The sequence below is a fragment of the Mauremys mutica genome, chromosome 4, assembly GCF_020497125.1.
Source record: "Mauremys mutica isolate MM-2020 ecotype Southern chromosome 4, ASM2049712v1, whole genome shotgun sequence".
NCBI classification, from domain to species: domain Eukaryota; kingdom Metazoa; phylum Chordata; order Testudines; family Geoemydidae; genus Mauremys; species Mauremys mutica.
This window is the reverse complement of record NC_059075.1, coordinates 60,665,971-60,680,841: the sequence shown is the minus strand read 5'-3', so window position 1 is coordinate 60,680,841 and position 14,871 is coordinate 60,665,971. Positions and strand designations below refer to the sequence as shown.

General features: G+C 48.4%; 1 protein-coding gene across 3 annotated transcripts in view; it reads right to left on the bottom strand.

Moving 5' to 3' along the window:
- Positions 1-14,169, bottom strand: part of SPINT1 (serine peptidase inhibitor, Kunitz type 1) — a 29,224-nt gene extending 15,055 nt beyond the window's left edge. The window contains exons 1-2 of one of the 3 annotated variants that reach the window (XM_045016111.1): positions 13,672-14,169; positions 13,002-13,480 (exon numbers count right to left, since the gene is read on the bottom strand). In XM_045016111.1, the coding sequence (XP_044872046.1) occupies positions 13,002-13,437 (436 nt within the window). In that variant the 5' untranslated portion in view covers positions 13,438-13,480; positions 13,672-14,169. Of the gene's footprint in view, positions 1-13,001; positions 13,638-13,671 lie in introns of those variants that run through there. The other 2 variants (XM_045016108.1, XM_045016109.1) reach the window with 2 other exon arrangements.
- Positions 14,170-14,871: the final 702 nt, after the last annotated feature.

Below are 14,871 nucleotides of genomic sequence, written 5' to 3'. Positions count from 1 at the left end.
TATTGTATACCTGTGTGAATGAAATTTGCAGCCTAACTCTGACTTTTATTCCTTTTGCTAGCTTGCACACAGAAAGATTGATGTTATGAAATGAATACACACATTTTATGTCAAGTTTTTAAAAGAGAAGGGAACTCTAAAAGAAATGTATTATTTATTAAAAAGTGAATGGTGTTGACTAGTAATTGCGAAGAGCCAATGTATCAGACATTTCTCCCCGTCTTTGTCTAGCTACATTATAAACTCTTTGTTGCAGACTCTCTCTTTTTATGTGCATCTCCAGCACCTACCACTCTGGAGCCTTGATCTTAGTTGAGGCCTCTAGGCACTAAACAAGAATTGTAATACTAAATAATGTGGAAGTATATTTGTTAGTGCATGTTAGATGCGTACAAGAGAATACATGTGTGTAGCTGCATGTAGGTGTGGGAGTCCGTTTCTACAGATTTAATTATATAGGTATATGGACAGGTGTGCATTTCTGTGGTTGTGCTCTATGGATTTGTATTTGGGTTTCAGGAGTGGGCCATTAATGGACCCATTGCAGCCCTACAGGGTTTCCAAGTGTCCGGTTTTTGACCAGAATGTCCAAGCAAAAAGGGACCCCTGTGGCTCTGGTCGACATCACTGACCAGACCATTAGAAGTCCGGTCAGTGGCACAGCGGGGGCCCAGGGCTAAGGCAGGTTCCATGCCTGCCCTAGCTCCACGTGGCTCCTGGAAGCAGACACCTGCTACCTGTGGCCCCTAGGCACATGGGCGGCCAGGGAGGCTCCATGCGCTGCCCGTGCCCCGAGTGCCAGCTGGGAACCGTGACCAATGGGAGCTGCGGAGGCAGCGCCTGCAGATGCGAGGGCAGCGCACAGAGCCTTACTGGCTGCCCATGCGTCTAGGGGCTGCAGGGACCTGGCAGCCACTTCCTGGGAGCTGCAGTAAGCACCTCCTGGACCCCCACACCCCAAACCCCCTATCTCAGCCCTGAGCCCCCTCCTGCACCCCAAACCCCTCATCCCCCACCCCACCCCAGAGCTCTCACCCCCAGCTGGAGCCCACACCCCCTCCCACACTCCAAACTCCTTGGCTCCAGCTCGGAGACCCCTCCTGCCCCCAAACCTCTCATCCTTGGCCCCACCTCAGATCCTGCACCCCCAGCCAGAGCCCTCACCCCCTCCCAAACCCCAACCCCCTACCCCAGCCTGCTGAAAGTGATGGAGGATGGGGGAGAGCGAGCGACAGAGGGAGGGGGGACGGAACAAGCAGGGATGGGGCCTCGGGGAAGGGGCAGGGCAGGGGTGTTCGGTTTTGTGTGATTAGAAAGTTGGCAACCCTAAGGTCAGCAGGAGGTGACATATCTCCAAAATGTTCCCTTCAGGCAGAAAGCAACAAAGACCTAGCTTCCTGCCTGGGCATTTGTGTATCAGATGCCTCATTATGTATTTGCATACGGAGCCACAGGCAAAAGGAGAGGAAGTCTACAGGACTAAACAGTTTATCACTACAGACAAAGGATTGTTCTGGTCTATCGAGTGCAAAGCAACACACTGGGTCCTTCACCAAGGAGTAGGGTGGCCAACTTTCTAATTTGTGAAAAGTGGACACTAAGCGCTGGAACCTCCCCCACCCCATCCCGCCTCTCCCCCACAGGCCCTCTCCCTGCTCTGCCTCTCCCTACATCACTCACTGCTTTCTCCACCTTCCTCCCTCCACCAGCTGAGCAGGGCTCTAGGGGTGGAGGGGTGACCGGGGCAGAATGTTCAAGGGGAAAGCCACGTTCTAGGGTGTGTGACTGGGGCAGGAAGAGCCATGATCCAGAGGTTGGGGGAGGGGGCGACTAGGGCAGGATGGGGGCAGCACTCCAGGGGGTGAAGCACATAGGAGGCTGAGAGAGGGGCCACCGGCCCCACTCCTCAAACATCACACACTTCAGGATCCCTCTCCCTGGGCGTTGGCCACGGGTACCTCTCTTTGCTGGAGCCAGGCAGTTCCTGAGAGCTTCTCCAGCTCCAGCAGCAGCTGATCTTCCCACTCTCCCAGTGGCAGCAGAAGTTGACTGTGGACGGTTACTCAGGTAACCAGACTTTTGGTGTCTGGTCTGTACTACTGTCAGGTCCCTTTTCGACCAGACTTTCTGGTCAAAAACAAGACACCTGGCAACCTGACCACAGAGGCAAGATGACAGCAGGCTTGTCTCATGAAAGAAGGGACACAGCCAGCCTGGCTGTAAAGTGCTGCAAGCATTTTGGGTGAGCAATATTTGGTTTGCTAGACTTGATTTCACTGTAAACATCCAAGTGCTGTGTGTTCAGCAGAGCGGTACTCTGTGGTGGAACTGGTAAGCTGGGGTTTACTGTCTTTGGAAGCAGTGAATCTATGAATGCTGGGAGGGTCCAGTGGACCAGGGACGGAATGTGCTAATCGCTAACCTGTCAAGTGACAGCAGGGCCTGTGAGGCCTAGGGGGGAGTGCTTGTATTGCCTGTGGAGGCGAGGTACTGACCCACAGCGGGTACAGACAAGGCTTCCTCACGCTAAGGGCAGGTGGTACCAAGGTACCCCACAAGGCTGAGTATCCCTGGGAAGTGTCTCATCCAGGTTGTAGCAATTTAATCTAGACCAGTGCTTCTCAAAGTGGTGGTCCACGGACCGGTGCCGGTCCGCAAGACATCAGCTGCTGGTCCACGGCGAGTTTCCTCATAAGAGTGTCGAATAGGATAATAATATGGCAACGGTCCCTGGCACATTGGGAAAAAAAATTGCCGGTCCCCCACATCAGAGAGCTTGAGAAGCACTGATCTAGACTACATTTCCCTAGTTTGCTTATGAGAACATCATGTGGGACTGCATCAAAAGCCTTCCTTAAAAAAATCAAGATATAGCACATCTACTGTATTGTGTCCAGTTCTGGGTGCCACATTTCAGGAAAGATGTGGACAAACCAGAGAAAGTCCAGAGAAGAGCAACAAAAATAATTAAAGGTCTAGAAAACATGACCTATGAGGGAAGATTGAAAAAATTGGGTTTGTTTGGTCTGGAGAAGAGAAGACTGAGGGGGGACATGATAACAGTTTTCAAGTACATAAAAGGTTGTTACAAGGAGGAGGGAGAAAATTTGTTCTTCTTAACCTCTGAGGATAGGACAAGAAGCCATAGGCTTAAATTGCAGCAAGGGCAGTCTAGGTTGGACATTAGGAAAAGCTTCCTAACTGTCAGGGTGGTTAAGCACTGGAATAAATTGCCTAGGGAGATTGTGGAATCTCCATCATTGGGGATTTTTAAAAGCAAGTTGGACAAACCCCTGTCAGGGATGGTCTAGATAATATTTAGTCCTGCCTTGAGTGCAGGGGACTGGACTAGATAACCTCTCGATGTCCCTTCCAGTTCTATGAGTCTACTGCTTCTCCTCTATCCACTAGGCCAGTAGCCCTGCCAAAGATGGAAATTAGGTTGGTTTGGCGTGATCTGTTCTTGACAATTCCATGTTGGTTATTATTTAGCAACCTATTATCCTCTAGGTGCCTCCAAATTGATTGTACATTATTAAATAGTATTGGGCTGAGAACTGGTACTTGTGGGAACCACCAGAAACACCCCCACTGGTTGATGATTCCCCATTAACAAGTCATATGTAAAATATATTGGACTCTCAGCTAGACTGAACAAAGGTAGCTGAGATGAATATATTTGTATCAAAAGGCAAAAAGATTTTTGAGTTATTAGCCAGGTTGGGCAGGGATGGTGTCAAAAGCTGGGAATGGGCGACAGGGGATGGATCACTTGATGATTACCTGTTCTGTTCATTCCCTCTGGGGCACCTAGCATTGGCCACTGTCGGAAGACAAGATACTGGGTTAGATGGATCTTTGGCCTGATCCAGTATAGCCATTCTTATGTTCATGTTGTGGGAGTGCACCAGGGTCCTTCTGTGCTGGCAGGAGACACAGCCACCTACAGAACTTTACACTGGGCTCCATACCAGAAGAGCCGAGTCTTTCCAACTGAACAATTTAGTTTATTCTAGCAACTATCATTCCCCCAGAGACATGAAGGCTGTCAAGGAATAGATAATGGTGCACGGAGGTGCACAGCCACTTCAACAGCACAGGTCCCCATGTACAATTAGAACTGGCATTTCATTTACAAGCTGTACACAAAACAGCAGCACCGCATACCCCGCACACAGCACTTAAAGCCACTGAATAAGAGGCATGTCACTGCCAGTCCTCCCATGCGCACCGTATGAATTGGACACACTTATTTTGAAGACTATTTCCCACCACCTCCCCTGTCAACATAAAGGTCTGGTTGATGCCATGACACATCTATAAGTAAGCATTAGGATAGACTCATAGACTTTAAGGTCAGAAGGGACCATTATGATCATCTAGTCTGACCTCCTGCACAATGCAGGCCACAGAATCTCACCCACCCACTCCTATATCAAACCTGTCTCTGAGCCATTGAAGTCCTCAAATCATGGTTTAAAGACTTCAAGGTGCAGAGAATCTTCCAGCAAGTGACCCATGCCCCACGCTGCAGAGGAAGGCGAAAACCCCCAGGGCTTCTGCCAATCTGCCCTGGAGGAAAATTCCTTCCCGACCCCAAATATGGCGATCAGCTAAACCCTGAGCACGTGGGCAAGACTCACCAGCCAGACACCCAGGAAAGAGTTCTCTGTAGTAACTCAGATCCCACCCCATCTAACATCCCATCACAAGCCATTGGGCATATTTACCGCTAGTAGTCAAAGACGAATTAGTTGCCTACAGGACCACATCCATGGAAACGGGCTATGAACTTGCAACAAGTCAAGGTATTTTCAGCTGGCATTTCTACATGTTTCCACAATTAACGAGAGTCTTAAATGACCTCCGGAAAAGCATGGGCTGCTACCTATAAACCAGCCAGCTTAAGGGCACTCAGTGTAGTGCCCAGACACCCAGAGTGTAGCACTCAGGCCAGGTACTGAACTCCCGCCACACGAACAGAAAAGCTCTAAACACTGTGGAAATGCTGTGGGGCTATTTCACAGGCTGAGGTTGGGGCGGGCAGGAGGCTGCACGAGGCGATCTCCCCTTGGGAGGAGAGGCATGTTGGCTTGGCAAAGGCACTGCAGGGAGATCTGCCACTCTGTGGATTGAAGGCCTGAGTAGGGACAGACAGGAGGCTCCAGCTGCTATGTGATGAGTTGTCAGGGTTTGGTTTGTTTGCAGGGCGAGGAAGAAGGATTCACTTTCCCTGCACAGCCATTTGGGCTTTGCATTTGCCAGGGATCGCATGGCTTCCAAGAAATCTAATGAAGGCCATTCACATGCCAAATATTTCACTGCTGATCAGTTTAGGACTTATATCCCTCTCCCCCAGGATTCTGGGTAGAGCAGCAGCATTTTCTCCTCTTTGGGTCACCCTGACTAACAGGTCAGTTCAGTTCTAGATTCCATCTCTAGGATTCAGTAAGTCCCCCCATCACCATCACCATCCCCATTAAAAAAAAAAAAAAAAAAAAAGGCCAATCACTTGCACACAAGCAAAGTCTCTAACAAGGAGAGAAGGAATTTTACCAAACATTCAGAGTCTGGTTTTCAGGGTGCTGAGAATCTTCTTCCTTCCTCCATGGACCTTAACTGGACTTGTGACTACTCAACATCTTCAGGAACACAAAAAACAGGTTTATTTATTTATTTAGTGAGCACCCTTAATGTCAACCCAGATCATTCAAGTAGGAACTGGCTCTAACTGGCACTCCTACAAGCTGTAACATTCTTCACCTGCAGCTGGGTGAAATTCTCTCTTACCTCTAGAATTTGTGTTTGCTTTGAAATCATTATCCAGCTCATCTTTACAACCAAATGCTCCCTGGACTCGGACAAACCTCAACAACAGGACGTTGCTTTTGGAAGGTAATTTTCCTGTGTGAACCCATCAGCAAACAGAACTCCACAAAGTTAAGAGAATTTGATACTTACATCTTCAAAAAGTCTCCATTAAAAAGGAAAACAGCCTGGATTTTTAGTGCTCTTTTGAGTATAGAAAGTTTCAGTAAAATGTACATAAACAAGGTGATTAAAATGTTGTCAACTTTCATGATTTTATGAGTCTCATGATATCTGATGTTTTTCCAAAAGGTCCAGCCTCATGGAGCCATGCAGTTATGCGAGCGAAGAGTCCTAGGGCACCTTATAGACTAACAGACGTATTGGAGCATGAGCTTTCATGGGCATCCGACAAAGTGGGTATTCACCCACGAAAGCTCATGCTCCAATACGTCTGTTAGTCTATAAGGTGCCACAGGACTCTTTGCAGCTTTTACAGATTCAGACTAACACAGCTACCCCTCTGATACTTGGCAGTTGTGTGAGAATCTCAGCTTTCATTAAAATAATAATAAGCCAGTCTCATGATTTCTGAAAGTGTGAGACTGTCAATACTGAGATTATAAAGCAGTATTTAAAGAGATACCTGAAAACAATTTGAAATCTGTACTGATCAGAATTAGGAAGTTTTCCCACTAGAAAATCTTAAAGAGTCAAAAGCCACCCAAACAAACATGTTGAAAAACAGACTAGTAAGGTAGTTTTATACATATAACCAGGCAGGGACCAACAACGAAGTTGTATACCACTGCTAAACAAACACTCCCAATACAAAGTACACTGATCTTTCATCACTTCCCCAAGGAAGGTACTCAGAAGCAAATAATTTCCTGAGAGTGTTTATTCAGCCTCCCCCATTAATACAGTAATTCTCTTTTCATAGTAACACTCCAATGTCATGAATGGAAACATTGAGGTTGCCAGATAGAAGGGAGCTGAATTTCTCTAAGGAAAAAACATGCTTCTGAAGGAGGTGGGGGAATACAAATCAAAATGGGTGGGAGAGAGGGAAAATGCAATATTTCCTTGTTTGGAAGCAATCTCTTAGGAATACCTCCTATTGACCATATCAGAGATGAAACAGAGTTATTATAAAAAGCATATAATTAATAGAGAACGATCCTCACTATAGGAGCATTATAAAGGTTGATTTAAAAGTTCTGAAGAAAAGTTATTACCGAATGAGAACCTATTAAGGATTTTTCCATAAGAGTTTTTAAAAGGGTGCTCACTGCAGTTCAAGCCAATCTCATAACCATGGGAGCAACCCAACAGGACTCCCAGTGCTTCTGCCTTGTTCACTCCAGCTGAAGTGTTTCTCAAGGGTCACTGCTTTAGAATAAAGCAGCTTGCCACACCGCTCAGGGTTTGTAAGAGGCAAACATTATTTCCTTGAAGCTTAGAGAGGATTCCCAGGGGAAGGTTCTTCTGCTGATCTTTGTTTTTGCTGGTTTCATTAATTTGGGATCATTTGCTAGCGTGGTTTGAGTCTTAAAACATGCAGGACCTCAGTCAGATTCACTGCTCCCAGCATGGTCAATCAACAGTGACCATGCGAGTGTGTGTAGAGGTCAATCATCTGTGTACTGCATCTTTAATTATAGAGCAGCCGCCCCACCTGATGCAGGGGCACTTTCAGCTAAAAAAAAACAAAAACAAAAACAAAAAATGCCTTAGGCAACAGGCTTAATGAGCAGTCTGGCTTGTAGAAGCCAGCAGACTCCATTATGGGAGCATGATGTATCTCACATAAGGTTATTCACTAGAGGCAGGAGAGAGGGCCCTGTTAGATAGGCATAGCTGTGCTGTATTTATTACAAAATGGAAGCTAGTCCAGAGCATCTGGGCTGGGTGTCAGCTCAGAGAAGTAGCCTGCAGTTTGGATACATAGCTGAACCTTGAATCTGCAGATCTGGGTTGGAAATTTGGTGAGAACAGGCATTTCCAGAGTCCTGCAGGTTAACAGTCATGAGCCACAAACTGGAAGCATATCAAGTGTAACCAAGTATTTCACAATATTAAGAAAAGATTCAGTTCTAGAAATGGGCTAAGGTTCAGGGAAGTTATTTTCCACTCCCAAACTGGTTTGCCTAGATCCAGAATAAACCTATGTAGTAGTTAACTTTGCATGCTGTTATTGCCAGTAAAACTCACAGTGAACCCTGCCTTGAGAGCCAGAGAGAAACCTTAGAACAAAGTTTGTGCTTGAAATGACAGAGGAACACTTGCTGTGCCTTCAAGGACAATAGTATGACCAGAGCCTCAGGAGAACAGTTATCATCTGCTCCTTGACACATGGGCTGATTGTTGCCTTGATAGGGGACCTACTTAAACCAGAGCATCCCCCTAGCACAGTGAAAACACTCTTAGATGAGACCCCAAAGTTATATTTTAGACTCAGTGTTACCAACGCTTGCAATTTTATCCTGAGTTTCATGATTTTGGTGTTTTTTCTAAAAGCCCCAGCTGCAGGAATCACAAGATGGCAGGAGAAATGCAGCTTTCATTTTGAAAAGTTTCTCACCTTCATTATTGTAAGGAGGTGAGGGGGGGAAGACTAGAAAAACATAACCCAAATGCTTAGTAAAGGCTCAGAATCCAGAAAAAAGAGACCCCCAAATATGTTTTTAAAATCTCATGATTTTTACATCAGTCTCCTGATTTTATTAGGGCCTGACTCATGATTTTTACATGCTTGGGGGCTGGCAATAGCGTGTAGTCGCAAGCAGTGCTGCATCCTGGAGCATTAGCATGATAACTGTAGTACAACTTGTGAAGACTATATGGTCTGTCTAGTCCCTACTGCAAGACTAAACCGGGAATGTCAGTATTATTTAGAGTTGCCAACTTTCTAATAGCACAAAACTGAACACCCCCACCCCTTCTCTGAGGCCCCACCCCCACTCACTCCATTCCCCCTCCCAGGGCCGCCCAGAGGATTCCGGGGGCCCGGGGTCTTCGGCGGCGGAGGGCCCTTCCGTTCCGGGACCCGCCGCCGAAGTGCCCGAAGACCCGCGGCGGGGGCCCCCCCGCCGCCGAATTACCGCCGGAGCGGGACCCGCCGCCGAAGCGCAGCCCGGTCTTCGGCGGTAATTCGGCGGCGGGGGGGGGGGGGGGGGGTCCCGCCGCGAGTCTTCGGGGCACTTCGGCGGCAGGTCCCGGAACGGAAGGGCCCCCCGCCGCCGAATTACCGCCGAAGACCGAGCTGAACTTCAGCAGCGGGTCCCGCTCCGTCTTCGGCGGTAATTCGCCGGCGGGGGGTCCTTCCGCTCCGGGGCGGAAGGACCCCCCCCGCCGGCGAAGACCGGGAGCGAAGAAGCTCCTGCACCCGGCCCCGCCCCGCAAGAGTTTTCCGGGCCCCCCGGAGCGAGTGAGGGACCCCGCTCCAGGGGCCCCGAAAAACTTTCGTGGGGGCCCCTGTGGGGCTCGGGGCCTGGGGCAAATTGCCCCTCTTGCCCCCCCTCTGGGCGGCCCTGCCCCCTCCCACCGTTGCTCGCTCTCCCCAACCCTCACTCAGTTTCACTGGGCTGGGGCAGAGGGTGAGGGCTCTGGCTGAGGGTGCAGGCTCTGGGGTGGGGCCAGCGATAAGGAGTTTGGGGTGCAGAAGGGGGCTCTGGGCTGCTGCCAAGGGGTTCAGAGGGCAGGAGCAGACTCAGGGCTTGGGCAGGGGGTGCGGGCTCTGGGGTGGGGATGAGGGGCTCGGGGTGCAGGAAGGGGCTCAGAGCAGGGGCTGGGTGCAGGAGGGGTGCAGGCTCCAGGAAGGGGCTCTGGGCTGAGGTGCAGGCTCTGGGAGGGAGTTAAGGTGCGGGAGAGGGCTCAGGGCTGGGGGTCGAGATGCAGGAGGGGGTGAGGGCTCTGGAAGGGAGTTAGGGTGTGGGATGGGGTTCCAACCTGGGGAAGGAGATTGGGGTGCGGGAGGGAGATCAGGGCACGGTCTCCAGAAGGGCGGCACTTACCTCCGGCAGCTCTCAGTCAGTGGCATAGCTGGGCGGAGGCAGGCTCCCTGCCTCCATGCAGCTCCCGGAAGCAGCTGGTACATCCCTGCAGCCCCTAGGTGGAGGGGCCAGGGTGCTCTGCGCGCTGCCCGTGTCCATGCCACCCCCACAGCTCCCATTGGCCAGCCAATGGGAGCTGCAGAGCCAGCTCTGAGGGGTGGGAGGTGCAGTGCGCAGAGCTTCCCTGATTACCCCTGCACCTAGGAGCCAGACATGCTTCCAGGAGCTGCCTGGAGCCAGGGAGCCTGCCTTAGCCCCACTGTGCCGCCAATCAGACTTTTAACAGCCCGGTCAGCGGTGCTGACTGGAGCCAACAGGGTCTCTTTTCAACTGGGGGTTCCTATCGAAAACCAGACACCCTAATATTATTATTAATTATTATTACTACTTATAATAAAATAAAATAATAATAATATAATAGCTTCCCCAAAAGCTCTTAAAGTAAAAATGACTAATTTCCAGCAAGGTGCAGCCATTGCCTAGAGGCAATCTGCTATCCTGGAAATAAACCCTTGCAAACTTGCTCCCCTCTCCCATACAGGGGAAGTGATGCACTCACCTCTCCTGCTAAAACATGCCCTTTAGTCTATGCTGAATGCCTCTTCCGCTGACCTAGTTATGTCATCATACTGTGGAATATTTTTTGTCTCTGAACCAAAAGTTCTAGAATGTCCAAACAATCCTACTGTAAACTAGAGACCATCTAATATAGTTTGATTGGCCATCCTTTATTTTTCACCCCTCTTCTCAGGCTTGGAATGTTTGTCAGTAATCATCCTGTGTCTCTTCTCAGCAACCCTTCTGTTTCACATAAGGTAAACTCCAAAGGTTTTGCTGCAAGTTAAAAACTTGTTTAAGAGGAGGAAAACATGCTTTCCATCCAAGAGTGTCATCAGCATTGTAGTTTAACAAAGTTGTCTCACTAGGATGCTGAGAAAATAGGAATTGCAAACTTCCTGGTTTCTGTGCTATGGTATGCTGTCACAAGTACTGTACAAGAAGGAAATGAAGACAGGGGATGTTGGATGGAATGAATCTTTCCAACATCCATGTGATGTAAATCCAGCCTGGGAGAGGAGCTGAACACCCTATTAAGCAGGTTTTGGGTGGCATTCCCAACAGAACCTTTCAATGATTTTCTCTCCTCTGATTAGTCTCCTTAGTACTTCCTGTGGCAGTGGAGAGATCCCAGAATGCATTGTTCTGTGATTTCTGAACTACCATAGAGTGAGGCTTCTGGCATTGCTTATTTTGGGATAAATTTGTTGAACCAATGAGACTTAAGTGCAGAGGGAAAGAGGATAGAACAGGGGTAGGCAACCTATGGCACGTGTGCCAAAGGCGGCACGCAAACTGATTTTCAGTGGCACTCACACTGCCCAGGTCCTGGCCAGGGGGCTCTATATTTAAATTTAATTTTAAATGAAGCTTCTTAAACATTTTAAAAACCTTATTTACTTTACATACAACAACAGTTTAGTTATATATTATAGACTTGTAGAAAGAGACCTTCTAAAAACGTTAAAATGTATTACTGGCACGTGAAACCTTAAATTAGATTGAATAAATGAAGTCTCGTCACACCACTTCTGAAAGGTTGCCGACCCCTGGGGTAGAACATAACATTTTAATCTTAACTAACTTTTATGACTGTGCCCCACACCTTGGTTTGTAGGATATCGGTTACAGAGTAATGGGTTTAACTCATCTTTGTTTTTGAGAAGGAGGACCTCAGCCTACAATCAAGGCATAGGAGAGATCCAGCAGAGATGAACAAGAGACATATTACAATGAGAGGAGATGCACATCCTAGCAGTGGTGTGAGAGAAGCGGTGAGAGGCAGTAACATTCAAGGCTCAGCATGGGAGGATTATTAGGAGTTGTTTGGGTAGCTACACCCCCTTGAACTCCCTCTTCTGTGTTGTCTTCTATAAATAACAGAACTAATCAATTCCACATTTCCCTGCTCTTGAATTATGTTTCCAGCACATGGGGTCTTTTTGGTATTCTTACAACTTCCCATAGAAATCATGGCATCAGAGACCTCTCATCTCACTCAGGAGAGCCTATGACTACCTGCCCATACACCTGCCACACTGGTGTCCTTAGAAGCTGGTACTCTTAATAGAGCCCCCCTCCAACCCACAGCTGTTTTGGGAGGGGAGAAAAAGAAGATCAGCATATTCAAATAACCTCAGAACAGCCTCTTGTAACCTACCAACTTGTTGGGTCCAAACCACATAGATTCAAAAAGCCAGTAGTGACCAGAGACCTGATCCAACTACAAAACAGGCTCCAGTACTGCAAGACATTTCAGGGGGTGACGAGGAGAAAAGTTAGTGCCAGACCCATAGCTATATTTCTTAATACTTTGCATGTCTACAGTACCTTTCAGCCAGAGACTTCAAAATGCTTTACAAGAGGTCAACTACGGGTGATTTTACTTTCTGAAAGTGCTTCCCATCCAGTGCCCTACACACAGATGCAACCTTTATGAAGTTTTCACTTAAATAGTTATGATCCAAACATCCAAATAAAAGACTCCCTGAAACCCATTAAAAAAAACTCAAGTTCTCACATCCAACCCATCCAAATATTAATTCATTCCTGCCCACAAAAAGCCAAAAGCCTAGCAAAACAAAGGCCTTGCCACCCAAGCAGATCCAGACCTTGGCACACCAAGAGGGGAAGTGGATTCCATACCTGAGAACCCCCTCACTGCCTCCAGCCCCTTCACAATTCAGCTATTAGTGAACCATGGCTAAAAACATTACAATATTTAGACTGAATGTGATTTCAAGTTTCTATTTTAAATTCCTTGTGGGAAGGACCACATCTTACTCTATTTTTGTACTACCCCAAGACTATTTTTGGCACTCAGTTAATTATTAAGCCCCTTCAGAGAAGTACTGTATTACCCCATTTCTCCTGGGTAAACTGAGGCACGGAGTTTTTAAGACATCCGACTGACGTTGAGGAGTAGACGAGCGGCAGAACCTTAACTCTCAGACCCTTACTCCAAGTATTTGACAACGCAGCCAGATCGTTTACAGTGGAAGGGGGAGAGGAGGACCCAGGCGGATTGAAATGAACACACCCAACCCTGAGTTCAATCACACGCTTATTGTGTCTGCTCACCACCATGTCCTTGCTCCCGCACGTTCAGGTAGGCATCGTACACGTCCCTCTTGACGTAGTTGAGAAAGCCCATCTTCTTGGCAAACTTGCAGACAAAAGCTTGTTCGTAGAGGCAGTCCATGAGGAAGCAGGCTTGGATGCGGTCTTCCCTCTCGTCTGGGGTCTGTTCCACCAGGGCCAGGTTGCACGCAGGCTCCTTGCAGCAAGCCCGCACGCAGTCCTTGCCCCGATGAACCGGGGGGGAGGGCAGGAAGGTGGCCCCATTGTGCACCGAGGCATCAGTGTCCAGCACGAACTCAGGAATCCCTGCAGTGAAATGGGCCAGGCAGGTTTCGCCGAAGGACGCTCCCTCCTCTCCTCCCTCCTGACCCAGAACAGCAGCCGTCAGCAGCTGGATCAGGAGGCCAGCCTGGAGCAGGGCGCTGCCGCTGGCCATCTTAACTCGGGTCTTTTCTCTCCGTCTCCAAGCTCTGGTCTTCCTGGGTGGGGCGGGAAGAGCGGAGGTGAGAGAAGGCAAGTTAAGAGGCTGACAAAGTAACCGTTGCCCTGGCTGGCTCTTTAAGACACACTCGGAGGAGAGGGGTCCTATTTCAGCCCCCCTCCCCCGGTTTTCCGTTCCTTGGGCCCCCATTTAAACTTAGTAGCGAAGCATCACGAATATAAAACCCACCTTGCCAAGCGCGGCGGACCCGGATGTTCTGCTCCGACACTAGGTCCCAGGTGGAGGTGTGACGCCTCCGGGTTCTTCTTTGTTGAGTTCAGCCCAGTCCTCTGCCTGCTTGGTAGCTGAGGTAGGGGCCTCCAGCCCGGGTTCCTACAGCTTTGTCTGACTTTCCCCCCTTCCTACTGCATAGGTCCCACTTCTCTTTCCCCCCCTCTAGTAGCCACTCCGTGTGCCTGGTCTCTGTTTTCCTCTCCACCACCTGTAGAGTTTCAGGTGAAACTGACTCAGAGCCTAGCAGTGTAGGGTGTTTCCCTTTCCTCTGAGCCACATCCACCTTTAACCCCTTCTCTGCCTGCACCTTAGGTGTGCCCTTCAGGACCAGACAGGCAGGAAGAGACAAAGGAGGAGATCTGGGGACAGGAAGTGAAACCCAACTCCTTGAGAGGGGAAAAAAAAATCAAGTCACTCCCCTCTATACCTGACTGACTAGACAAGAGGGAGGAGAAAGGGAGAGAAGAGGCTGCTAAGATTCTTTCACTTCTTTAAAGGAGGAGGGATCTGCTGAGCAAAAAGTAACAGACTGCACACTCCCAGTGAGAGACATGCATGGTGAGGAGACTTCCAAGAAGCCTGCACTGCTCTCCTCCTGATTCTTACAGGGGTAGAAGACCCCCTTGAGATGGGGACGAAGGCAGTAGTGAAGTTCTGTTTCCCTCCCCAGGGACCATGATTATCATTTGCCACTTGCTGTAAAGCAGGTGATGTGTCTGTTATTTCCTGCCTGCTAGAAGTCTCCATTAGATTGTAAACTCAACTGTCTTTATGTGTGTGTGTACAGCAGTGGTTCTCAACCCTTCCAGACTACTGTACCCCTTTCAAGAGTCTGATTTGTCTTGCATACCCTCAATTAAAAACTACTTGCTTACAAAACCGGACATAAAAATACAAAAGTGTCACAGCACATTACTGAAAAATTGCTTACTCTCTCAATTTTACCATATAACTATAAAATAAATCAATTGGAATATAAATATTGTACTTACATTTCAGATTATAGTATATAGACAAGTATAAACAAGTCATTGTCTGTATAAAATTTTAGTTTGTACTGGCTTTGCTAGTGCTTTTTATGTAGCTTGTTGTAAAACTAGGCAAATATCTAGATGAGTTGAGGTATCCCCTGGAAGACCTCTGTGTATTCCCAGG